General features: G+C 40.3%; 1 protein-coding gene across 2 annotated transcripts in view; it reads right to left on the bottom strand.

Annotated features, from left to right (window-relative positions):
* The window catches only part of TMEM243 (transmembrane protein 243), a 99,522-nt gene that overhangs the window by 55,480 nt on the left and 16,400 nt on the right, over positions 1 to 27,642 (bottom strand). For both annotated transcript variants that reach the window (XM_053716502.1, XM_053716503.1), the window contains exons 2-3: positions 23,722 to 23,996; positions 1,908 to 1,958 (exon numbers count right to left, since the gene is read on the bottom strand). In XM_053716502.1, coding sequence (XP_053572477.1) covers positions 1,908 to 1,958; positions 23,722 to 23,826 — 156 coding nt within the window. In that variant the 5' untranslated portion in view covers positions 23,827 to 23,996. The remainder of the gene's footprint in view (positions 1 to 1,907; positions 1,959 to 23,721; positions 23,997 to 27,642) is intronic.

The following is a 27,642-nucleotide window of genomic DNA, read 5'->3' as shown; positions in this document are numbered from 1 at the left end:
CCTATGCACTCTGTTGATATTAAGATTCTTTCTTGGAAGGTTCTATTTCTGTTAGCTATTGCATCGGCACGCAGAGTATCCGAGTTGGCGGTCTTGCAATGTGAGCCTCCTTATCTGGTGTATCACGCTGATAAGGCTGTTCTTCGCACTGGTTTGGAATTCCTTCCCAAGGTTGTGTCTAACTGTAACATCAATCAGGAAATCGTTGTTCCTTCTTTGTGTCCTAACCCCTCTTTTCCTAAGGAGAGGTTACTTCATAATTTGGATGTGGTTCGAGCTTTGAAGTTCTATCTTCAGGCTATGAAGGATTTCAGACAGACTACATCTTTGTTTGTAGTGTATTCAGGGAAGCGCAGGGGGCAGAAAGTATCTGCAACTTCTTTGTCCTTTTGGTTGAGGAACATGATTCGCTTATCCTACGAGACAGCGGGACATAAGCCTCCTCAGAGGATCACAGCTCATTCCACTAGAGCTGTGGCTTCTTCGTGGGCCTTCAAGAATGAGGCCTCTATGGAGCAGATTTGTAAGGCGGCTACCTCTTTACATACCTTTACAAGTTTAACGTTTATGCTTTGGCAGAAGCAGTTTTACAGGCTGTGGTGCCCTCAGATTAGGGTCCGCCTCTTGCCCTCCCGTTTTCATTCAGTGTCCTCTAGAGCTTGGGTATTTGTTCCCACAAGTAATTAAGGCGTACACTCTCCTCCCCTTTAGATGGAAAATATAAATTATGCTTATGCGGATATAAATTTGGTTTTTTGTTCTTCTGGCACCATTTATACCCTGATATTTCTCCTACTGTTCCTTGTTCCCTTGGCAGAATGACTGGGGGATGAGGGAAGTGGGGGAGGTGTTTAAGCCTTTGGCTGGGGTGTCTTTGCCTCCTCCTGGTGGCCAGGTTCTTATTTCCCACAAGTAATGAATGAAGCTGTGGACTCTCCTCCCCACGATGGAAATGAAATGATCAGGTAAGCATTATTTATATTTTTACCTTCGGCCGAATGACTGGGTATTATGGGTAAGGGAAGTGACATATATAGCAGCTTTCCTGTAGTGCTCTTTGCCTCCTCCTGCTGGCCAGGAGTGATATTCCCACTAGTAATTGATGATTCCGTGGACTCACCATGTCCGGAAATAAATACATTTATCAGGTAGGCAAAAATTATGTTTTTTGCCCTATAAGGAAGTTTTCTTTACCATCCAGGTATAACACAGAAGTATACACCTCCTTCAAGCTACCTCCTCTAGTTTCACCAAGGGAACTGGCTGCTCCATGCTAATGAAAGTGATGCACACTCATACAGTGGCGCTACCTGATTAGCTGGATAAAGTGAAATCCTGAAATAAATCCCCTAACAGACAAAGTGCAACTCTATGTAGCACCAAGAAGTGTGAAGCTGTGAACTACTCCTAAAGCAAAAAAAAAATTCTAAGCTTTCGATTCAGCTCTTTTTCATGCCACACTTTTCTAATGCTATCAGAAACATTTGAAAGTGTAATTTTAAGCAACTTTTTACTCCAAATTTACTCCAAATTTCCCCCCCCCCCCCCATTCGCTTGGTATCTTTATTTGATTGTAAGCTTAGGAGCAGGTCTATTTTTGGTTCAGAACCTGGGTAGCACTTGCTGATTTGTGGCTACATTTAGACACCATTCTGAAAGTACTATCCAGGTTCTGAACCAAAAATGGGCCGGCTCCTATGTTTACACATTCTTGCCTTTTCAAATAAAGATACCAACAAAGTGAAATTGATAAGAGAAAATTAGAAAGTTGCTTAAAATCACATGCCCTATCTGAATCATGAAAGCCTAATTTTGACTAGACTATCCCTTTAAAGTAAATTTCACTCAACAATATCTGAAATCTTCAAAGTTGTTCAGTAACAAAAGTAATTTTGATACATACTTACTAGAACCAGCAGAGATGTTAATATACCAAAAATCAGGTTGATGATTCTGTCCTGGAAAAAAACAAAAATCATTATCTGCAGTTATATTTGCAAGAGAAATACTTTACCTGGTTGAACTAAAAACTAATAAACAATACAATACTTATTTTTAGGCATGCAAATTAGGTTGTTATTGTGCATTGTTTTTACAAGTGAATGGCGATTAGGGCTGCAGAGCCGCATTTATTCATGTAAAGTGCAACAAACAATTATCTAGATATTTCCTCTGCCATATTCAGCATTCATTTCTGAAACCAATGCTCAATAATTAACTAATGCACATGCTGCCTACTTCCTTTTCTTTTAGCCCTGGCTATTTCAGGCATAGCACCTATCATTTTTATGGTTAAAGCGATATGGGGACACTTTAAAATTTAAAGGGACATTCCGGTCAAATTTATTTATAAATAGAAACATATTTGCAATATACATGGATTGGCAGAAATGATTTCAGTAAAGTTATCACTGTTTTATTGTTAGTATTAGTCTCTGCACGTGAATGTGAAGCATTGCTAGATATTCTCAGTGCACCAGCATTGTAAACACTGCAGCTGCTCAGAGCACCACTGGGGCTTGTATCATGTCAGCAATTAAAGGAACAGTAAACCTAAAAAATAATGTTATATAATTCTGCACAGTATATTATATTATATATATATATATATATATATATATATATATATATATATATATATATATACACACACATATACATATATATATACACACACACATATACACACACACAAAAATAGCTTCTCATATTACAAAAATACTTCTATTCAAAAGTGAAATGCATCCACAAGGATTCCAATTTTGGCTGTAATGTCCCTTTAATACAGTTCTTTAAAAAATAGATGTTCTGGTTCTAAATAAACCTAATCACTTATGGAAACTTGTCTCCACAAACCAATAGCACCATGGGTGTTATCTATATCAGCCAGTTACCATGTGATATGCATTTCCTGTTTTAGCAACAATATAAGCCAAACATATCTAGCCATCAAATTTTGCTACCCTCTCAGTGCACATACATCACCGCATTCCACACATGCTTTACAACATATGTAAAATGCAGTGATTGTGTGTGTCACAGGCTTTCTTTCCTGAGAAACCTCTCTCTCAAAACTAGGCATTCAATTTCCACGCCGTTAAACTAAAAGGATTTGAGATCCTGATGGAAGAGAGGTCCTTGAGAAAAACAGAATTTATGCTTACCTGATAAATTACTTTCTCCAACGGTGTGTCCGGTCCACGGCGTCATCCTTACTTGTGGGAATATCTCTTCCCCAACAGGAAATGGCAAAGAGTCCCAGCAAAGCTGGCCATATAGTCCCTCCTAGGCTCCGCCCACCCCAGTCATTCGACCGACGGACAGGAGGAAAAATATAGGAGAAACCATATGGTACCGTGGTGACTGTAGTTAGAGAAAATAATTCATCAGACCTGATTAAAAAACCAGGGCGGGCCGTGGACCGGACACACCGTTGGAGAAAGTAATTTATCAGGTAAGCATAAATTCTGTTTTCTCCAATATTGGTGTGTCCGGTCCACGGCGTCATCCTTACTTGTGGGAACCAATACCAAAGCTTTAGGACACGGATGAAGGGAGGGAGCAAATCAGGTTACCTAAACGGAAGGCACCACGGCTTGCAAAACCTCTCTCCCAAAAATAGCCTCCGAAGAAGCAAAAGTATCAAATTTGTAAAATTTGGCAAAAGTGTGCAGTGAAGACCAAGTCGCTGCCTTACATATCTGGTCAACAGAAGCCTCGTTCTTGAAGGCCCATGTGGAAGCCACAGCCCTAGTGGAGTGAGCTGTGATTCTTTCAGGAGGCTGCCATCCGGCAGTCTCATAAGCCAATCGGATGATGCTTTTAAGCCAAAAGGAAAGAGAGGTAGAAGTCGCTTTTTGACCTCTCCTTTTACCAGAATAGACAACAAACAAAGAAGATGTTTGTCTGAAATCTTTTGTAGCCTCTAAATAGAATTTTAGAGCATGGACTACGTCCAAATTGTGTAACAAACGTTCCTTCTTTGAAACTGGATTCGGACATAAAGAAGGTACAACTATCTCCTGGTTAATATTCTTGTTAGAAACAACCTTTGGAAGAAAACCAGGCTTAGTACGCAAAACCACCTTATCTGCATGGAACACCAGATAGGGCGGAGAACACTGCAGAGCAGATAACTCTGAAACTCTTCTAGCAGAAGAAATAGCAACCAAAAACAAAACTTTCCAAGATAGTAACTTAATATCTATGGAATGTAAAGGTTCAAACGGAACCCCTTGAAGAACTGAAAGAACTAGATTTAGACTCCAGGGAGGAGTCAAAGGTCTGTAAACAGGCTTGATCCTAACCAGAGCCTGAACAAATGCTTGAACATCTGGCACAGCTGCCAGTCTTTTGTGTAGTAAGACAGATAAAGCAGAGATCTGTCCCTTTAGAGAACTTGCAGATAATCCTTTCTCCAAACCTTCTTGTAGAAAGGAGAGAATCTTAGGAATTTTTATCTTATTCCATGGGAATCCTTTGGATTCACACCAACAGATATATCTTTTCCATATTTTATGGTAAATCTTTCTAGTTACCGGTTTTCTGGCCTGAACACAGAATCTGAAAACCCACGCTTTGATAGAATCAAGCGTTCAATCTCCAAGCCGTCAGCTGGAGGGAGACCAGATTTGGATGTTCGAATGGACCCTGAACAAGAAGGTCCTGTCTCAAAGGTAGCTTTCATGGTGGAACCGATGACATATTCACCAGGTCTGCATACCAAGTCCTGCGTGGCCACGCAGGAGCTATCAAGATCACCGAGGCCCTCTCCTGTTTGATCCTGGCTACCAGCCTGGGAATGAGAGGAAACGGTGGAAATACATAAGCTAGGTTGAAGGTCCAAGGTGCTACTAGTGCATCTACTAGAGTCGCCTTGGGATCCCTGGATCTGGACCCGTAGCAAGGAACCTTGAAGTTCTGACGAGACGCCATCAGATCCATGTCTGGAATGCCCCATAACTGAGTTAGTTGGGCAAAGATCTCCGGGTGGAGTTCCCACTCCCCCGGATGGAATGTCTGACGACTCAGATAATCCGCTTCCCAGTTTTCCACACCTGGGATGTGGATCGCAGATAGGTGGCAGGAGTGATCCTCCGCCCATTGAATTATTTTGGTCACTTCTTTCATCGCCAGGGAACTCCTTGTTCCCCCCTGATAATTGATATACGCATTGGTCGTCATGTTGTCTGATTGGAATCTTATGAATCTGGCTTTTGCTAGCTGAGGCCAAGCCCTGAGAGCATTGAAGATCGCTCTTAGTTCCAGAATGTTTATCGGGAGAAGAGACTCTTCCCGAGACCATAGTCCCTGAGCTTTCAGGGATTCCCAGACCGCGCCCCAGCCCACTAGACTGGCGTCGGTCGTGACAATGACCCACTCTGGTCTGCGGAAGCTCATTCCCTGGGATAGATGGTCCAGGGTCAGCCACCAACGGAGTGAATCTCTGGTCTTCTGATCTACTTGAATCATTGGAGACAAGTCTGTATAGTCCCCATTCCACTGTTTGAGCATGCACAGTTGTAATGGTCTTAGATGAATTCGTGCAAAAGGAACTATGTCCATTGCTGCAACCATCAACCCTACTACTTCCATGCACTGCGCTATGGAAGGACGTGGAACAGAATGAAGAACTTGACAAGTGCTTAGAAGTTTTGACTTTCTGACCTCTGTCAGAAAAATCCTCATTTCTAAGGAATCTATTATTGTTCCCAAGAAGGGAACTCTTGTTGACGGAGACAGAGAACTTTTTTCTATGTTCACCTTCCATCCGTGTGATCTGAGAAAGGCCAGAACGATGTCTGTATGAGCCTTTGCTTTTGACAGGGACGATGCTTGTATTAGAATGTCGTCCAAGTAAGGTACTACTGCAATGCCCCTCGGTCTTAGAACCGCTAGAAGGGACCCTAGTACCTTTGTGAAAATCCTTGGAGCAGTGGCTAACCCGAATGGGAGGGCCACAAACTGGTAATGTTTGTCCAGAAAGGCGAACCTTAGGAACTGATGATGTTCTTTGTGGATAGGAATATGTAGGTACGCATCCTTTAGATCCACGGTAGTCATAAATTGACCTTCCTGGATAGTGGGTAGAATCGTTCGAATGGTTTCCATCTTGAACGATGGTACCCTGAGAAATTTGTTTAGGATCTTCAAATCCAAAATTGGTCTGAAAGTTCCCTCTTTTTTGGGAACTACGAACAGATTGGAATAAAACCCATTCCTTGTTCCTTTATTGGAACCGGGTGTATCACTCCCATCTTTAACAGGTCTTCTACACAATGTAAGAACGCCTGTCTCTTTATTTGGTTTAAGGATAAGTGAGACATGTGGAACCTTCCCCTTGGGGGTAGTTCCCTGAATTCCAGAAGATAACCCTGAGAAACTATTTCTAGTGCCCAGGGATCCTGAACATCTCTTGCCCAAGCCTGAGCAAAGAGAGAGTCTGCCCCCTACTAGATCCGGTCCCGGATCGGGGGCTACTCCTTCATGCTGTTTTGTTAGCAGCAGCAGGCTTCTTGGCCTGCTTACCCTTGTTCCAGCCTTGCATCGGTTTCCAGGCTGGTTTGGGTTGTGAGGCATTACCCTCTTGCTTAGAGGATGCAGAATTAGAGGCCGGTCCGTTCCTGAAATTGCAAAAGGAACGAAAATTAGACTTATTCTTGGCCTTGAAAGGCCTATCTTGTGGAAGGGCGTGGCCCTTTCCCCCAGTGATGTCTGAGATAATCTCTTTCAATTCTGGTCCAAATAGAGTTTTACCTTTGAAAGGGATGTTAAGCAATTTTGTCTTGGATGACACATCCGCTGACCAAGACTTTAGCCAAAGCGCTCTGCGCGCCACGATTGCAACCCTGAATTTTTCGCCGCTAATTTAGCCAATTGCAAAGCGGCATCTAAAATAAAAGAGTTAGCCAACTTAAGTGCGTGAACTCTGTCCATAACCTCCTCATATGGAGTCTCTCTACTGAGCGACTTTTCTAGTTCCTCGAACCAGAACCACGCTGCTGTAGTGACAGGAACAATGCACGAAATGGGTTGTAGAAGGTAACCTTGCTGAACAAAAATCTTTTTAAGCAAACCCTCCAATTTTTTATCCATATGATCTTTGAAAGCACAACTATCCTCGATAGGAATAGTAGTGCGCTTGTTTAGAGTAGAAACTGCCCCCTCGACCTTAGGGACTGTCTGCCATAAGTCCTTTCTGGGGTCGACCATAGGAAATAATTTCTTAAATATAGGGGGGGGAACAAAAGGTATGCCGGGCTTTTCCCACTCCTTATTCACTATGTCCGCCACCCGCTTGGGTATAGGAAAAGCGTCGGGGTGCACCGGAACCTCTAGGAACTTGTCCATCTTGCATAATTTCTCTGGAATGACCAAGTTGTCACAATCATCCAGAGTAGATAACACCTCCTTAAGCAGTGCGCGGAGATGTTCTAATTTCAATTTAAATGTCACAACATCAGGTTCACCTTGTTGAGAAATTTTTCCTGAATCTGAAATTTCCCCATCTGACAAAACCTCCCTCATGGCCACTTCAGATTGGTGTGAGGGTATGACAGAACAATTATCATCAGCGCCCTCCTGCTCTTCAGTGTTTAAAACAGAGCAATCGCGCTTTCTCTGATATGTAGGCATTTTGGATAAAATATTTGCTATGGAGTTATCCATTACAGCCGTCAATTGTTGCATGGTAATAAGCATTGGCGCGCTAGATGTACTAGGGGCCTCCTGCATGGGCAAAACTGGTTTAGACACAGTAGGAGATGATGTAGTATCGATTTAGCCCATAAAAGTGTCTACCAGTTTTATAGCCCATATTAAGCCCTTTATTCTGTTTGCTTGACTAAGAAAATGGCTTACCGGTCCCCATGAGGGGAAATGACAGCCTTCCAGCATTACATGGTCTTGTTAGAAATATGGCTAGTCATACCTTAAGCAGAAAAGTCTGCTAACTGTTTCCCCCAACTGAAGTTACTTCATCTCAACAGTCCTATGTGGAAACAGCAATCGATTTTAGTTACTGTCTGCTAAAATCATCTTCCTCTCACAAACAGAAATCTTCATCCTTTTCTGTTTCAGAGTAAATAGTACATACCAGCACTATTTTAAAATAACAAACACTTGATAGAAGAATAAAAAACTACATTTAAACACCAAAAAACTCTTAACCATCTCCGTGGAGATGTTGCCTGTGCAACGGCAAAGAGAATGACGGGGTGGGTGGAGCCTAGGAGGGACTATATGGCCAGCTTTGCTGGGACTCTTTGCCATTTCCTGTTGGGGAAGAGATATTCCCACAAGTAAGGATGACGCCGTGGACCGGACACACCAATGTTGGAGAAACAGGTCTTCTCTCAGAGGAAGGAACCATGGAGGAGATGAGGACATCTGCACTAGATCCGCATACCACGTTCTGTGGGGCCAGGCTAGAGCAAACAATATTACTAAAGCCGACTCCTGTTTAATCCAAGCATGACTCTTGGAAGAAGAATCCTCAGAGTAAACAGTTATGCTAAATGAAATTCCCATGGATATTCCAAGGTGTCTATTATGTGAGTCTTTGGATCTCTTGATCTCGCACAATACCTTGGAAATTTGTGATTTAAGAGAGGCCATCAGACCTCTGTCCATGAAAACGCCAGCACCAAGCGATCTAAAACGTTCTGATGGATAGACCTCTTCTGGGTGGACCTATTGACGGATGAGGTGAATTGTCAATGGAGAGCAGCGATTCCTTACTGCCCAAAACAGTATCTGAGACACTTCCGGCATGGCCAGTAGGACACGGTTGTGGTGGTAGCCTTAATAAATCATCAAGGCGGTACCCATAGTCCACTAGCGATGCAGGAACTGTTTAAGCTTTTGCTCCTTCAAAAGAAGGGGCCATGACTGAATAGCCCGAAGAATCACTCGAAGTCCCATAATGTTGATAATTAACCTTGCCTCTAGAGAAGACCAGACTCCTTGCGCTCTTCGAGAATCCTGGACCACCCCCATTTGCATCTGTCAGCCCAATATCCCATGACTGACAAAGAAAAGATGCCTCAAAAAGGTCAAAGAAATCTCTCCACCAAGAGAGAGATTGTCTAATGGAGAAATCCAAAGCAATAAGTTTTTCCAAGTGTAGATAATTTCTTGACCACCAACGTAGTATAGAAAATTGAAGGGGTCTTTAAGTGAAGAAGGGTAAAAAAAAAAAAAAAACTTCCTATAATAAATTATATATATATATATATATATATATATATATATATATATATATATATATATATATATATATATATATATATATACACACACATATACATACACCTGTGTGTGTGTGCGCACCTACCATACTGCACTAGTATGTCATCTAGATACAGTGCAACTGAAATGCCCTGAATTCTGTTCACCGCCAAGTTGTGCCCAACACCTTTGTGAAGATGCGTGGAGCTGTAGCCAGACTAAACAAGAAGTGACAAACTGGCAGTGTTTGTGCAGATATGCAAACCTTAGGAACTGAAAGTGATCCCTGTTTAATGGGGTGCAAAGATATGCATATTTGAGGTCTATAGTAGCCATAAACTGACCCTTTTGGATTAAAAGGTAAAATTGTGCGGAATGTTCCCATTATAAAATTGGGAACCCTGACAAACATCTTTAGGGCTGTTAAATCTAGGACAGGACTGCAAGTCCCTTTGGACAATGAACAGATTGGATTAAAACCCTTGACCCTGAGGCGACACTGGTACTGGAAATAATTATTCCCATATCCTCCAAATCCTTTTATAAAAGCTGGTGCCTCTGAAGGAATTTTGGCAACATGAGATAGAACCACTGGTCAATGAGGAGGACTCTCAAAGAGAACAAAACTCTCAATCTCTTGAAGGACAAAAAGAATCAGTCTGGTTATCCAAACTATTTGGGGGGGTTCTGATAAATCCTAAAATATATAAACTTATAAATAAAAGTTTTTACAAAGATTATAAAGCTGTACATGCATATAGTAAAGCATACACACATATTTAGCCCGTCATGTGGCCTTACGGACTAGAGAAGCACCACATATAAACCAGGTACACATCAGATACTTGTAAATCCATGCCCAGAACAGGCAGAGATTGTATATACTTATAAAGTGAAAACACAATGTACACCGTTACTGAAAAGATTCATGATCAATATCTGCATGATAAATCTATGTGCATACATATAAATTATCTATACAATAGGTATAAGAGAGATAATAATAGATCTTATCTCTAAAGGATCTCCACTGTTAAAGTGAAGGTAAACTTTGGTGAATGAAAGCCCGTTTTTTAAAAATACTATTAAAAACAGGGGCACTTTCATTCATCAAAGTTTACAAAGCAGTCGTTTTGATTAAAAAAAAAAACTTACCTTTTTTTATTTTCACAGCCAGAGCAGCTTCCCCCTCCTGGAAATCCTCTCTTCACACGTCATCAATGACTAATCCGACTTCCTCCAATCACGTCTTTCCACCCAGGGTAGTCGTTGCCTGAGGCCATGCTGTGATTGGAGGAAGCCAGATTAGTCATTGCTGACGTGTGAAGAGGGGATTTCCAGGAGGGGGAAGCTGCTCTGGCTGTGAAAAGAAGAAAAGATAAGTTTTTAATCAAATCGGCTGCTTTGTAAACTTTAATGAATGAAAGTGCCCCTGTTTTTAATAGTATTTTTAAAAAACGGGCTTTCATTCATCAAAGTTTCACTTTAATGAAAATATTCATTATCAATATTCAGTATCTGCATGACAGAACCTATGTGCATAGATTACACATAATAGATATAAAAGATCTCTAAAAAGATCTCCACTATTGTACTAAAATACAGAGAAATCCTGCACAACTGCATTTGGAATAAAGCATGCAGAGGAGCATAATTTGCATAAATAAAGAGAGAAGCACTCAACCTTTATTATGTTCTTGTTCATTCCCAGATTGAGCACTCTTTTTTGTATATGCAAATGATGACCCTGAAGGAAGTCTCCCTAAGGGTGATGTGGGAAACCAGATGTGGACCTGTTGCTCTGTGTAAATAAAAAGAGAGAAGCGCTCAACCTGGAAACGAACAATAGCATAATAGCTTGTTCTATGGCTAGTTACCACCCAAGAAGCAGCCTCTTTTTGCTCAACATGTGCCTTTCACAGAGAACAACTTTCCTGAAGCATATCAGTCTGATCCTGACTTCGCAGTACAGTCCAGCCCCAAAATACCAGGCAATTCTTCTCTGAACGAGAGAAACAGCAAAACCCCAGACATACGTTTCGGCCTATTGTGGGCCTCGTCAGTGAGGTGCAGCCATATCCCTCTAGGCACACTGAGCAACGGGTCCACGTCTGGATTCCCGCATCACACTTAGGGAGACTTCCCAAAATGTCATAATTTGCATAAATAAAAAGAGAGAAGCGCTCAACCTGGAAACGAACAATAGCATAATAGCTTGTTCTATGGCTAGTTACCACCCAAGAAGCAGCCTCTTTTTGCTCAACATGTGCCTTTCACAGAGAAAAACTTTCCTGAAGCATATCAGTCTGATCCTGACTTCGCAGTACAGTCCATACTGTTGCTCTGTGTGCCTAGACCTAGAGGGACATGGCTGCACCTCACTGACGAGGCCCACACTAGGCCAAAACGTATGTCAGGGGTTTTGACATTTCTCTAGTTTACAGAGGGATTCAATTGTATTTCAGGAGTGGACTGCACAGTTTAGTCACAGTCAGACTGATATACTACAGGAAAGTTCTTCTCTGTGAAAGACACAAATTGAGCAAAAAGAAGCTGCTCCTAGGGTGTTAACTAGATATAGAACAAGCTATTATGTTATGGTTCGTTCCCAGGTTCAGTGCTTCTCTCTCTTTTTTTTTTTTTTCTTTTTTATATAAATACAAAAACTGTTTACACCCCTGGCAATGATGGGAGTACAATGCTCTATGTACTTTTATAGAAGTATTGATAGCACAGATAATTATAATAAATAACCGTATGTCATTATGTTCAGTACAACATATAAATTGCACATATTATAGTAAATTGGGCACACTGTAGATCACATAACTATTTCCTTAGGTGTACAGCTGTCTAACGGTCTTTGTAAAAACATCTGCATAAAGAATATTATCAAATCTGAACCCTTAGGGATAAGTGATTACTCCTCTGTGTACAGACAGCATATAGTACCATAGCAGCATAGAGATTAATAGGAGTATGAAAACGCAGTAAAAGCCATGAAATATGCTGCCATAGCCTTGCTAGCTATTCTTACACACAGGGGTAAAGTGAGTAGGAACCCTCCTGAGCAATATACACAGTACATAATCCTTTAGAGGAAGTAGAAGGCGGCTGCTGCTGATTTGCGTGCACAATTTGAGGTAAAAAGCTCTAACAGAGTGTATTGACACAGACATCCCAACTCTCCCTGAAGTTCAGGGAGTCTCCCTGATTGTAATAGCAGCTCCCTGATGCCAGCAAATGGAATGCAATCTCCCTGAAACTCCAAGTACCATGATCCAATGTGGCCCAAATCCGGAAAAGTGTTTCTTTAAGGAATGCCTTTAGTTGCTGGGACGTTATAGAACCCTCAAAGCATGCACCAGTAACCAAAAAGCCCCCACTGATTCTAATAAAATAAAAACACAAATACTACCTTATTTACTGCACGTAATTAAACTTCGTATTCTAAAATATTTAAGCATTCAACAAGCGTACGATCACTGGAAAATAGGTTTGTTGTATGTGGTTGTGCAATAAAGCTATTTTTTTTTAATGTGACTTTAGTACCTTATTAAGGGTTTCAAGGTGTACAATATAATAACTAAGAGGGGGAGGGGGGTGGCTGTGCAGTAGTGGGTGAAGCCACCTCCCTGAAATGAGTTTTTGCAGGTTGGGATGTCTGATTGACATGACATAGGGGAAGAGACTGTAATGTACCAGGAGCGTTAACATTGTTATCAGTGGGGACAGATTCAGTGTGTTCCATAGTGTGTAATGGCAGGGTATGTAGAGACACCAGACATACACATAAACAAGAAAAATGGTAGAGAACCCTCTACACTAAGCTCAATAACCCCTCTGACACCTTCATTGAAGCTGCCTTGAAATAGTGATTGCACTTATTTCTGTCAGGGTCCAGACTTTATGCCCAAGTAACCCCCAGGCAGCTCCTGCAATGAAAGAGCTGGGAGAAAGGATTAAAACATAAGTAATAACTACCTCAAAGTTTTCTGAACTGTTTTTCTGCCCAACAACAGCCCCTGAGTGAAGAGAGAAGCTGAGAGGGCGGGGCTACTGACTGGTGAAATCCCAGTCTCACATAGAAGCTGTGAAAGGATGCACCAAGCACTGCTGTACATGTAATTCACAAATAAAGTGCCCCCTTTGACAAACCGGAAGGTGTAGTAAGTAATCACTAACGGCACAGAGCAGTTGGTCTTAAAGGGCCAGTGACCAATGTACTATAAAGTCTCCCAAATGGTTCCCCATAGCTGCCAGAGGGCTGTTTGCCTACCTGACCATGTCCCTAATAGAAACAGGGCAGGAAGGGAACTGAAAAAAGTGTGTCATAAGAAGTGCAAGCTAAGTCCCCTGGCTGTGCTGCACCCGTATAAGAGTATTTACAAATAGCCTGTAGGCTGGGTGCGTGTGCTGTGGTAAGTCACTTACCTTAAGTAGCACCCCTCCACCAGCTTGCCAGGCATGTCAAACCCTTGCTAAGGCAGCTGCAGCCATATTAAGTAGACAGCCCATCAAGAGCAGGTACAGGTACCGCAGAGGATATCTGTAGAAAATACCTGTGTTCCACAGTGGGAGGCTAAGGACGAGTACCCGTGACGCCTGAGGGTAGTTATGGCTGAAGTCTCAAAGGGAAATACTGTGCATATAGCATGATATTCCTATGTCCCTTTCAACTAAGAGTAAAGTATAGGGAAACAAGGTTAAATGAACCCACTAGTATACAATGAACTGAATTTTCCACATCTATCAAGGGAGTGGGGGGTGCCAAAAAAATGTAAGCAGAGAATATAAGGAGCAAGGGGCAGAAAAAGAGCACTCGCTTATATATGAAGGAAGCTATGTCCCAGGTTAAGAATTAAAACATAGCTTTTATTGTGCAATAAAAATAAAATAATGATTTATTCTAAACCTTTAAAAAGTCCAAAGTGGATATGATCCAAACAGCACAAGAACAACCAAATATCCATGTTCAGCAATTACGGTAAGATGACAGAGATGCAGTCATGGAGCAATCAGCAACGGTTGTCCCATTAGGTCAGTTCCACTAAAGCAATTAAATATCAAAGAGAGGACAAGGACATAGTCCCCTAAACAGTTAACCCACATTTTTTCTTTCGTGATTCAGATAGAGCATGCGATTTTAAGCAACTTTCTAATTTACTCATATGATCACATTTTCTTCATTCTCTTGGTATCTTTATTTGAAAAGCAAGAATGTAAGTTTAGATGCCGGCCCATTTTTGGTGAACCTGGGTTGTTCTGATGATTGGTGGATACATTCACCCACCAATAAACAAGTGCTGTCCAGGGTCTGAATCAAAAATTGTCTGGCTCCTTAGCTTAGATGCCTTTTTCAAATAAAGATAGCAAGAGAATGAAGAAAAATTGATAATTCGAGTAAATTAGAAAGTTGATTAAAATTGCTGCTCTATCTGAATCACAAAAGAAAAAAATTGGGTTCAGTGTCCCTTTAACTAAATAAAGGTAGAGCTGACAATTATTAAAGCTGGTTGGGTCCGTGCATCCATAGACTGCAAAAATACTCTGACAATCAAAATACCAACAATACCATTAGGAAAAACAATTCAAAGTGATGAGATGAATCACAAAATAGGTGTATTTTAGGCTGGTATGTTATTGTATAAGAAAACGGAAAAGTCTTGTATTTACTGTCCGTTTAATGCATAAATACTTCTGTAATTTATAAAAAATAAATAAAAAAACACAAATGCAGGACTACAATTTTGGATTTATACAGTTATGACACGATATGATTTATGCAAACCTATCAGATAAATAGATTTAGCAATGATACACAGCAGCACTTTTTACATCTTTCAAGACATTTTATTTAAGCACCTAACAGCTCAGTACAAACAAAGTGACTTTTCAGGGTATTTGCCTTATTGACTAATAGCCAGAAACGTTGCTTTGTGAGTATATTGGAGGGCACTGCAGTGGCCCATTTATTCACGTGCATCAGTAAAGTGCTGGTGTTTGATCGTGGTTTGATGTTTGGTCTGTGATAAATAGATTTATGAGCCGTAACATTTTTAGCAGCTCACACACACACACATTGCGCATTGCTCCTTGGTTATCTAAGAACCACTTGAATTGTGCAAACAAGTGAATGGAGTATTCAAGTACTGTAAAGTATTGCAATCGCTCATGGTGACGGCAGACAGCTCAAAATTGCACTAAAGGTGATTTTCATACCAAAGCATTAATATTGCTAAACCTCTGGAGAACTTTAGGGTGTTGTAATATCAAATATCCCACAAATGTAACAAAAAAGTTATACTCATTTTATCCTGCTCAGTGAAGCTTACCCTCTGTAAGAGCATACAAACTAACACTGTTTGTGCATAACACACAAGGAGTGATATCACCTTTCATATAAAAGATACATAAGGCTTTAAAAACATAATTTATGCTTACCTGATAAATTCCTTTCTTCTGTTGTGTGATCAGTCCACGGGTCATCATTACTTCTGGTATATAACTCCTCCCCAACAGGAAATGCAAGAGGATTCACCCAGCAGAGCTGCATATAGCTCCTCCCCTCTACGTCAGTCCCAGTCATTCGACCAAGAATCAACGAGAAAGGAGTAACCAAGGGTGAAGTGGTGACTGGAGTATAATTTAAAAGATATTTACCTGCCTAAAAACAGGGCGGGCCGTGGACTGATCACACAACAGAAGAAAGGAATTTATCAGGTAAGCATAAATTATGTTTTCTTCTGTTATGTGTGATCAGTCCACGGGTCATCATTACTTCTGGGATACCAATACCAAAGCAAAAGTACACGGATGACGGGAGGGATAGGCAGGCTCATTATACAGAAGGAACCACTGCCTGAAGAACCTTTCTCCCAAAAATAGCCTCCGAAGAAGCAAAAGTGTCAAATTTGTAAAATTTGGAAAAAGTATGAAGCGAAGACCAAGTTGCAGCCTTGCAAATCTGTTCAACAGAGGCCTCATTCTTAAAGGCCCAAGTGGAAGCCACAGCTCTAGTGGAGTGAGCTGTAATTCTTTCAGGAGGCTGCTGTCCAGCAGTCTCATAGGCTAAACGTATTATGCTACGAAGCCAAAAAGAGAGAGAGGTAGCAGAAGCTTTTTGACCTCTCCTCTGTCCAGAATAAACGACAAACAGGGAAGAAGTTTGGCGAAAATCTTTAGTTGCCTGCAAGTAGAACTTGAGGGCACGAACTACATCCAGATTGTGTAGAAGACGTTCCTTCTTTGAAGAAGGATTTGGGCACAAGGATGGAACAACAATCTCTTGATTGATGTTCCTGTTAGTGACTACCTTAGGTAAGAACCCAGGTTTAGTACGCAGAACTACCTTGTCTGAGTGAAAAATCAGATAAGGAGAATCACAATGTAAGGCTGATAACTCAGAGACTCTTCGAGCCGAGGAAATAGCCATTAAAAACAGAACTTTCCAAGATAACAATTTTATATCAATGGAATGAAGGGGTTCAAACGGAACACCCTGTAAAACGTTAAGAACTAAATTTAAACTCCATGGCGGAGCAACAGCTTTAAACACAGGCTTGATCCTAGCTAAAGCCTGACAAAAGGCCTGGACGTCTGGATTTTCTGACAGACGCCTGTGTAACAAGATGGACAGAGCTGAAATCTGTCCCTTTAATGAACTAGCTGATAAACCCTTTTCTAAACCTTCTTGTAGAAAAGACAATATCCTAGCGATCCTAACCTTACTCCAGGAGTAACCTTTGGATTCGCACCAGTATAGGTATTTACGCCATATTTTATGGTAAATCCTTCTGGTAACAGGCTTCCTAGCCTGTATCAGGGTATCAATAACCGACTCAGAAAAACCACGTTTTGATAAAATCAAGCGTTCAATTTCCAAGCAGTCAGCTTCAGAGAAGTTAGATTTTGATGTTTGAACGGACCCTGTATCAGAAGGTCCTGTCTTAGAGGTAGAGACCAAGGCGGACAGGATGACATGTCCACTAGATCTGCATACCAAGTCCTGCGTGGCCATGCAGGCGCTATTAGAATCACTGATGCTCTCTCCTGTTTGATTTTGGCAATCAATCGAGGAAGCAGCGGGAAGGGTGGAAACACATAAGCCATCCCGAAGTTCCAAGGTGCTGTCAAAGCATCTATCAGAACCGCTCCCGGATCCCTGGATCTGGACCCGTAGCGAGGAAGTTTGGCGTTCTGGCGAGACGCCATGAGATCTATCTCTGGTTTGCCCCAACTTCGAAGTATTTGGGCAAAGACCTCCGGATGAAGTTCCCACTCCCCCGGATGAAAAGTCTGGCGACTCAAGAAATCCGCCTCCCAGTTCTCCACTCCCGGGATGTGGATTGCTGACAGGTGGCAAGAGTGAGACTCTGCCCAGCGAATTATCCTTGATACTTCCATCATTGCTAGGGAGCTTCTTGTCCCTCCCTGATGGTTGATGTAAGCTACAGTCGTGATGTTGTCCGACTGAAACCTGATGAACCCCCGAGTTGTTAATTGGGGCCAAGCCAGAAGGGCATTGAGAACTGCTCTCAATTCCAGAATGTTTATTGGAAGGAGACTCTCCTCCTGATTCCATAGTCCCTGAGCCTTCAGAGAATTCCAGACAGCGCCCCAACCTAGTAGGCTGGCGTCTGTTGTTACAATTGTCCAGTCTGGCCTGCTGAATGGCATCCCCCTGGACAGGTGTGGCCGATAAAGCCACCATAGAAGAGAATTTCTGGTCTCTTGATTCAGATTCAGAGTAGGGGACAAATCTGAGTAATCCCCATTCCACTGACTTAGCATGCACAATTGCAGCGGTCTGAGGTGTAGGCGTGCAAAAGGTACTATGTCCATTGCCGCTACCATTAAGCCGATCACCTCCATGCATTGAGCTACTGACGGGTGTTGAATGGAATGAAGGACACGGCATGCATTTTGAAGCTTTGTTAACCTCTCTTCTGTCAGGTAAATCTTCATTTCTACAGAATCTATAAGAGTCCCCAAGAATGGAACTCTTGTGAGAGGAAAAAGAGAACTCTTCTTTTCGTTCACTTTCCATCCATGCGACCTTAGAAATGCCAGAACTAGCTCTGTATGAGACTTGGCAGTTTGAAAGCTTGAAGCTTGTATTAGAATGTCGTCTAGGTACGGAGCTACCGAAATCCCTCGCGGTCTTAGTACCGCCAGAAGGGCACCCAGAACCTTTGTGAAGATTCTTGGAGCCGTAGCCAATCCGAATGGAAGAGCTACAAACTGGTAGTGCCTGTCTAAGAAGGCAAACCTTAGATACCGGTGATGATCTTTGTGGATCGGTATGTGAAGGTAAGCATCTTTTAAATCCACTGTGGTCATGTACTGACCCTTTTGGATCATGGGTAAGATTGTCCGAATAGTTTCCATTTTGAACGATGGAACTCTTAGGAATTTGTTTAGAATCTTTAAATCTAAGATTGGCCTGAAAGTTCCCTCTTTTTTGGGAACCACAAACAGGTTTGAGTAGAACCCTTGTCCTTGTTCCGACCGCGGAACCGGATGGATCACTCCCATTAATAACAGATCTTGTACACAGCGTAGAAACGCTTCTTTCTTTATCTGGTTTGTTGACAACCTTGACAGATGAAATCTCCCTCTTGGGGGAGATAATTTGAAGTCTAGAAGGTATCCCTGAGATATGATCTCTAGTGCCCAGGGATCCTGAACATCTCTTGCCCAGGCCTGGGCGAAGAGAGAAAGTCTGCCCCCCACTAGATCCGGTCCCGGATCGGGGGCTTTCGGTTCATGCTGTCTTTGGGGCAGCAGCAGGTTTCCTGGCCTGCTTGCTCTTGTTCCAGGACTGGTTAGGCTTCCAGCCTTGCCTGTAACGAGCAACAGCTCCTTCCTGTTTTGGTGCAGTGGAGGTTGATGCTGCTCCTGTTTTGAAATTCCGAAAGGGACGAAAATTAGACTGTCTAGCCTTAGCTTTGGCTTTGTCTTGAGGTAGGGCGTGGCCCTTACCTCCTGTAATGTCAGCGATAATTTCTTTCAAACCGGGCCCAAATAAAGACTGCCCCTTGAAAGGTATATTAAGTAATTTGGACTTAGAAGTAACATCAGCTGACCAGGATTTTAGCCACAGCGCCCTACGTGCCTGTATGGCGAATCCTGAGTTCTTAGCCGTAAGTTTGGTTAAATGTACTACGGCCTCCGAAATGAATGAATTAGCTAGTTTAAGGACTCTAAGCCTGTCCGTAATGTCGTCTAGCGTAGATGAACTAAGGTTCTCTTCCAGAGACTCAATCCAAAATGCTGCCGCAGCCGTAATCGGCGCGATACATGCAAGGGGTTGCAATATAAAACCTTGTTGAACAAACATCTTCTTAAGGTAACCCTCTAATTTTTTATCCATTGGATCTGAAAAAGCACAGCTATCCTCCACCGGGATAGTGGTACGCTTAGCTAAAGTAGAAACTGCTCCCTCCACCTTAGGGACCGTTTGCCATAAGTCCCGAGTGGTGGCGTCTATTGGAAACATCTTTCTAAATATTGGAGGGGGTGAGAACGGCACACCGGGTCTATCCCACTCCTTAGTAACAATTTCAGTTAGTCTCTTAGGTATAGGAAAAACGTCAGTACTCGCCGGTACCGCAAAGTATTTATCCAACCTACACAGTTTCTCTGGTATTGCAACGGTGTTACAATCATTGAGAGCTGCTAAGACCTCCCCTAGTAATACACGGAGGTTCTCCAATTTAAATTTAAAATTTGAAATATCTGAATCCAATCTGTTTGGATCAGAACCGTCACCCACAGAATGAAGCTCTCCGTCCTCATGCTCTGCAAGCTGTGACGCAGTATCAGACATGGCCCTAGTATTGTCAGCGCACTCTGTTCTCACCCCAGAGTGATCACGCTTGCCTCTTAGTTCTGGTAATTTAGACAAAACTTCAGTCATAACAGTAGCCATATCTTGTAATGTTATCTGTAATGGCCGCCCAGATGTACTAGGCGCCATAATATCACGCACCTCCCGGGCGGGAGATGCAGGTACTGCCGCGTGAGGCGAGTTAGTCGGCATAACTCTCCCCTCGCTGTTTGGTGAAATTTGTTCACATTGTACAGATTGACTTTTATTTAAAGTAGCATCAATACAGTTAGTACATAAATTTCTATTGGGCTCCACCTTGGCATTGGAACAAATGACACAGATATCTTCCTCTGAGTCAGACATGTTTAACACACTAGCAATAAACTTGCAACTTGGTTATAATCTTTTTTAGCAAAAACGTACTGTGCCTCAAAGAGGTACTAACGATTAAATGACAGTTGAAATAATGAACTGAAAAACAGTTATAGCATCAAACTTTAAAACAACACAACTTTTAGCAAAGGTTTGTTCCCATTAGTAAAATAACAATAATTAAATTTGACATAAAAATTACAGAGCAACGTTTTTATTCACAGTCAATATAAAATTCTCACAGGTCTGCTGAGAGAATCTACCTCCCTCCAAAGAAGTTTGAAGACCCCTGAGATCTGTCAGAGATGAACCGGATCATGCAGGAAATATAAGAGTAGCTGACTGGAAATTTTTGATGCGTAGCAAAGAGCGCCAAAAACGGCCCCTCCCTCTCACACACAGCAGTGAAGAGAAACGAAACTGTCACAATTAAAAGCAAACAACTGCCAAGTGGAAAATAATGCCCAAATATTTATTCACTCAGTACCTCAGCAATGTAAACGATTCTACATTCCAGCAAAAACGTTTAACATGATAAATACTTATTAAAAGGATTAGTGACTTTTAACAGAGTAGTTCCGGTGAAATACCATCCCCAGAATACTGAAGTGTATACATACATGTCATTATAACGGTATGGCAGGATTTTCTCATCAATTCCATTCAGAAAATAAAAACTGCTACATACCTCAATGCAGATTCATCTGCCCGCTGTCCCCTGATCTGAAGCTTTTACCTCCCTCAGATGGCCGAGAACAGCAATATGATCTTAACTACTCCGGTTAAAATCATAGTAAAAAACTCTGGCAGATTCTTCCTCAAACTCTGCCAGAGAAGTAATAACACGCTCCGGTGCTATTGTAAAATAACAAACTTTTGATTGAAGTCATAAAAACTAAGTATAATCACCATAGTCCTCTCACACATCCTATCTAGTCGTTGGGTGCAAGAGAATGACTGGGACTGACGTAGAGGGGAGGAGCTATATGCAGCTCTGCTGGGTGAATCCTCTTGCATTTCCTGTTGGGGAGGAGTTATATCCCAGAAGTAATGATGACCCGTGGACTGATCACACATAACAGAAGAAAATGCTATTTCTGACAAATGCTGGCGGATACAGTTTTACACAAGATGGAGGATCAATGGTCGAAGATGAAAAAAAATATATCATACAATTATAAAAATAGGGGGGTTAAAAGGCAGTAAACACTGAATAAAATAACCATACAGTGCATTTAATAGATCATGTAACTATAAATTAATCTAAACCATCAGAGACATCCAGATTTCTTCAACATAAAATGTGCGTTATCTGAATAAAACTGTTTGGCCTTGGGGGCGGAATATTCTAGGGGAGCAATTTAAAAGTAACCTTTTTTTTATTATTCTGCAGCTACATTAAATGGTAGCTATGAGATCTATGTAATTCACAAGCTTTTCATATTATTTTATTTATCACTGCCTGTCCCTTTAAGCAGAAGTGCAAATATATAGTTTGCCATTTCAGTCACAAGCTTTTATTCACACCAAGCACACTATATGTTGCCAAATAGGGACACCTCTGATGGTTTTAAAGTAAATTTGCAATTCAAAAGACAAATTGTGAATCTGAAGAAACTTATTAATGCAAAAAATGACATCCTCTGATTCTTTCCAGCAAGTAAGTTTTGTATAAATGACCCTGAATAGGTAAAAATGGCATGCTCTTAAGAGTACACTCCTGATTGGTTAACCCACCCACAACTTGTTCCGGGGCAGAATTGTACCCATGTGTCTCTGTTTAATATAAATCTGTCAAGTCCTCACAAAACATTGCTTTTAAAGTGAATGTAAATTTTGATATTAAAGTGCCCGGTTTTTAAAAGTTCGATTAAAAACAGGGGCACTTTAATTCATCAAAATTTACATTTCACTCCTGTTGTGAAAAAAAAAAAAAAAAAAAAACTTACCTTTTAAACTTGACATAAGCTCCAGCTTCCTCCGGTCTCACAAGCCATTTCTGATATCAGAAATGATGGATAGGTCGTCCTCCAATCACTGTTTCCCCCCCGGGGGAATCAGTGTCTGATTCAACGGCGTAATTGGAGGAAGCCGGATTCCTCATTTTGGACCCAGGAAGAGGCTTTGCAACGGGTGGAGGAAGTTGGAGCTGCTGTCAAGATTAAAAGATAAGTTTTTTTCACAACAGGAGTGAAATGTAAATTTTGATGAATTAACCCTTTCGTGTCAGGGCTAAAGTGCCTACATCAGAACAACTGTTCCGATGTAGACAAATTGAAACCACGCGATCGCAAGATTTCAATTATTGGATTGCGTCTGGGGGGCGTCCCTACAACCCTAGGAACGCCCTTCCGACCGCGATCAAATCCTGACAGCACAGAAAGCTTCAGGACAGCCGTTAGCTATGACGTTCTATTCCGTCATAAAAGCTTTAAAGCCCAGTGTAATTATGACGGAATAGAATGGCATAACGGCTTTAAAAGGTTAAAGTGCCCCTGTTTTTAATCAAATTTTTAAAAACTGGGCACTTTAGCATCAAAATTTACATTCACTTTAAGGATAAGTAGATTCAATTCCTTTTAGCAGTTTTTAAATCTACTGAACTACATCACTATAGCTCTAGTTGGGGTTTTTTTTGGTGACATACATTGTGAGAAGAAAAACAAAAACAAGTTAACATACCAATACTGTCCCTTTGAGAATTTAAAGGGACATACCAGTCAAAATGTAAATGCACATAGATGAATTACATCTTTGAATGGAAACATTTACAGTATACATGAATCAGCACAAATTATTCTAGTAAACGTTATCAATGTTTTAGTGTAAACATTTTTCTCTGCACGTGCATGTGAAACATAGCTAGATATTCTTAGTGCACCAGCATTTAAAATGCTGCAGCTGCTCAGAGAGCCAGTGGGGCCAGTACCATGTGAACAACTAATAAATTGAGTCATTACCAGATGATACAAGCACCTTAGGCTCTCTGAGGAAGTGATGTGTTTAAAATGCTGGTGCACGGTGCATACTTAAATACACTTTTGAAACAGCTAGAGCTTTTATTAGAGGAATTTTTGGCTAAAACATGTATATTACAAAACCGCTTCGATTTAAAATTGAAATGCATCAATGTAGATGGTAATTTTGGCTGGAATGTCCCTGTAATATAGGTTTACTGGTATGAGCTGGCAGATTCAGGAAAAGGCAAATTCACTAGAATGTGCTTTGTTGTGTATTCAGTCTAAAGTTTGTTCTTTATTTTTATAGAAAGTCTCAAAACATCTTACCCTTGCTGAAGTCTCCCCAAACAAAGGTCTGTTGTCCATGCCACCCGTTCCATACGTCCTGGTTGTATAGTCCTCCATTATAAACGGACTTTGTTCGCCAGTCATTAAATTAGCGTCCCAGTGCGTTACAGGATGTCAAGTAGACAGGGGCCTTCAGAACATGCTAAGCAGGAGGATTTGTTTGTGGATGTGTCACACTTGTAGCGCAAGCTCTGAAACCTTGGTCTTTGCTGTGCAAAAAGCTCCAGAACCTTCAATTCATGGTAACCCGCTGTCTGTAGGAGCACAAAAAGACTGCAAGTTAGTATAAAGCTGAAAAAAAGGTCTGTTTTTTTAACAAAAGGTGTGGTCTCCAATAGGTGTGCAGCTCTTGCAAAACATTAAAAGGCAAACATATCTGGCCATTACTCATCTGATTCCTAACGCCAACGTTAGTCTCAAGAAGTCGCAGCTTCTAACTTTATGGATTATTTTCTGTGCATCTCTTTACACAGTCTTTTTATGGTTCCTAAACCATTTGTGGCTTGTGAATTTTATATAAAATGTGTTTACTCCCGATTTAAACCCATATAGATCCTTGTTTCTTTGAGCAAATACAAAAGCCCACGGAGAACTGGGTAAATATACAAACTGAACAATTTTAGGTGCAAATATTTCATGTTTGAAGTCTTAAAGGGATAGTCTAGTCAAAATTAAACTTTCATTATTCAGATAGAGCATGCAATTTTAAGCAACTTTCTAATTTACTCCTATTATCAATTTTTCTTTGTTCTCTTGGTATCTTTATTTGAATGTAAGCTTAGGAGCCGGACCATTTTTAGTTAAGAACCTGGGTAGAGCTTGCTGATTGGTGGCTACATTTAGAAACCAATCAGAAAGCACTACCTAGGTTCTGAACCAAAAATAGGCCGGATCCTATGCTTACATTCTTGATTTTTCAAATAGAGATACCAAGTGAATTAAGAAAAATTGCTAATAGAGTAAATTAGAAAGTTGCTTAAAATTGCCTGATTTATCTGAATCATGAAAGTTTGATTTCGACTAGACTATTCCTGTAATAAATGTTACTACTCCTATTAAGTTCTGGACAGGGGTAAGTACATTTATACTTTATTAAAATGATTTAAAGGAACTTTTATTGCTCAGATAAATCAGGCAATTTTAAGAGACTTCTCGTTTAATGCCTATTATCAAATGTACTTCATTCTTTTGAAATCCTCTTTTGAAAAGCAAACATAGGAAGGTTCAATAGCAGCACTGCACTAATGGAAGCTGGCCAGTTATTGGGGATTACACACACACGCCTCGTCATTGGCTCACCAGATACATTCACCAAGGTCCCAGTAGTGCAATTTTGATTGCTGTATTTGAAAGATACGCTTTTATAAAAAATGTACGACTTTAGTATATTAGTTTGCTTTTGATACAGAGAACAGGGTGATTTAAAGGTTTTTTGTTTTTTTTTTTGTTTGTTTTTTTAAAGTATTCTTATGTGTACGAAGTTTTATAATTGTTGGTTTCATTTTAGTTTAAAGGAACATGAAACCCAATTTTTTTCTTTTGTGATTTAGAAAGGTGCATGCAATTTTAAAACAGCTTTCCAATTTACCTATATTATCTAATTTGCTTCATTCTCCTGATATCCTTTGTTGAAAAGCATATCTAAATTGGCTCAGTAGCTGTTGACTGGTGGCTGCAAATAGATGCTTCATGTGATTGGCTCACTGATGTGCATTGCTATTTCTTCAACAAAGGATATCCTGTAGAATAAAGCAAATTAAATAATAGAAGTAAATTGGAATGTTATTTAAAATTGTATTCTCTATCTCAATCATGAAAGAAAAATTTTGGGTTTCATGTCACTTTAATTAAAAAAAATAATCTAATTACATAAAGGTTGAAAGTAGCAGATGACTATTTTGCACAGTTATCTACATTCTAGAATACAATGAAAGTGCACGTAGACTGAACATTGTGCTTTTTTATTTTGCTTATAGAGATCATTTGGTTTATTATGTAGGGAAAAAATTATTATGTACTTTATTTTTTTTGTTGAAAATGCTTTAAGCCTTAAGGTCATTATAAATGCTCTACATGTGTACGTGCAATAAATAGTTATTTTTATGTTTGTTTGTTTTTAGAAAAAGGTTTGTTACTTGTAAATGTGTAAATATGATTTGCTTTACTTTATAAGGTTAGACGTGTGTTATATAATATATATTGTAGTGTTCACATGTTAAATAAACTTATCATACAAGCACTGTGGCCTTGTCTCCTATGAAAGCCTTTAGCTTACAAAATTCAAAACCACCCATATGCTGAGTATCAGATTTACACTGAAGATTTTCCCCACTAGATTTTTCTTTGCATAAAAGCTTTGTGGATGATCCATTTATATAACTGATCTGGAAGTGTTTTTGTAAAAATGTATAGTTTTGCTTATTTTTAATAATATTGTGCTTATTTTCAGACTCCTAACCAAGCCCAGAGGTTTTAGATGTATACTGGTGTCTACAGAATCATTCAGCTCATATATTTTCATATGCAGAGAAGGGGGGGGGGGGGGTGCTCTTCTTGCTTTCCTAGTCCCTTCCACTAGGTGCCCTAGCCCAACCTCATCAACAGGGCTAAACTGGGAGCTTCTAAGTAAGTTTTTAAACTAATTTATACTGGGTTTTTTTACATCAGTATCTGTGCAAATTCTTCTTTATATTAGTGTCCATTAAATGCAGTAATATGAAAAGTGGTGTATACTGTCCCTTTAAGCAAATTTTAAATTAGTTTACCTTTTCTTAAAGGATTACTTTCTGTTATAATTTTTAAGCTAAACAACTAACATATTAAAGTTAATAAACATTAATTAAAACCTACTGACCTATACTTTCTCCAAAACGAAGTTTCATAACGTTCTAAAAGTTATATCTTTTATTCGCCGATGATGTCACGTTATCCTGCCCACTATTTTCAGCACTGCATGTTCAAAATACTTAAACCAATAACTTTGTGTTTAAAGCGCCATTTTGAAACCTAGGTATTGTAAACGGATTGGTACAGAGCAAAGGATACCCACGGAGTGGGTTTGGAAAACAATTACATTTGCAGACAAGATTTCTGACATACGGTAGAGATATGTTAATGAAATGCTATTGATAAAAAGCGTATTTGGGGTAGTTAGTTAGTAACAGGCATAGAAAACATTTACTTACAGTGGCCCTTTAAAGGAGATTCTAAGACAACGCAACATCACATAAAAGCAGGGAAAATTCCTGGACTAAGTTATTTTTAACATTTAAGCTGCCCCTGCACCATCACCAAACAATGCACAACAGAATATAATCTAACCCAGGGTTCTTCAAACTATGGGTGGGGACCGATTACTGGGTCACAACACCATGTTTACTGGGACGTGACTTATGTTTGTGTTGTAGGAGAGAGCGTGTGCATGACTAATATTTTTACTATCGACTAGTCGGCCCCACCCCCTCTTGCCAGAAAATAGGTATTAAATGGGAAATATTTTTAATGTAATTGTAATATGTAATGTTCTTTTTTCATTTATTTTTAAAACCTAGTCAACAACCCCAATACGTTTTAGGTTAAAAATTAGGTTATATCTACTTTTACTCAGGAGACATTCAGATTAATGTGATTTACGGTATTTTGCCTTTGTAGGGCATAAGAGCAACAAGCGCGTCAAGTCGTAAGTATTTATTCCAAGTTTTTCTATCAATTACAAATCACCTGTAAACGTTGTAAAAAAATTGCGAATTGTATCCCATGAATTAGTGCATAAATATATAAAATGTTATGAATAGCCTTACAATAGATAATGTCTTTGTCCCACTATGCCAGGAAATAAATGTTTCCTGGCCATAACAATAAAATACATTAGACCATTTATTAACCAGTGCGTTTTTTTTA

Source organism: Bombina bombina, chromosome 6, assembly GCF_027579735.1.
Source record: "Bombina bombina isolate aBomBom1 chromosome 6, aBomBom1.pri, whole genome shotgun sequence".
Lineage (NCBI taxonomy): Eukaryota > Metazoa > Chordata > Amphibia > Anura > Bombinatoridae > Bombina > Bombina bombina.
Note: the sequence above shows the minus strand (reverse complement) of the source record. Positions and strands in the feature narration are given on the sequence as shown.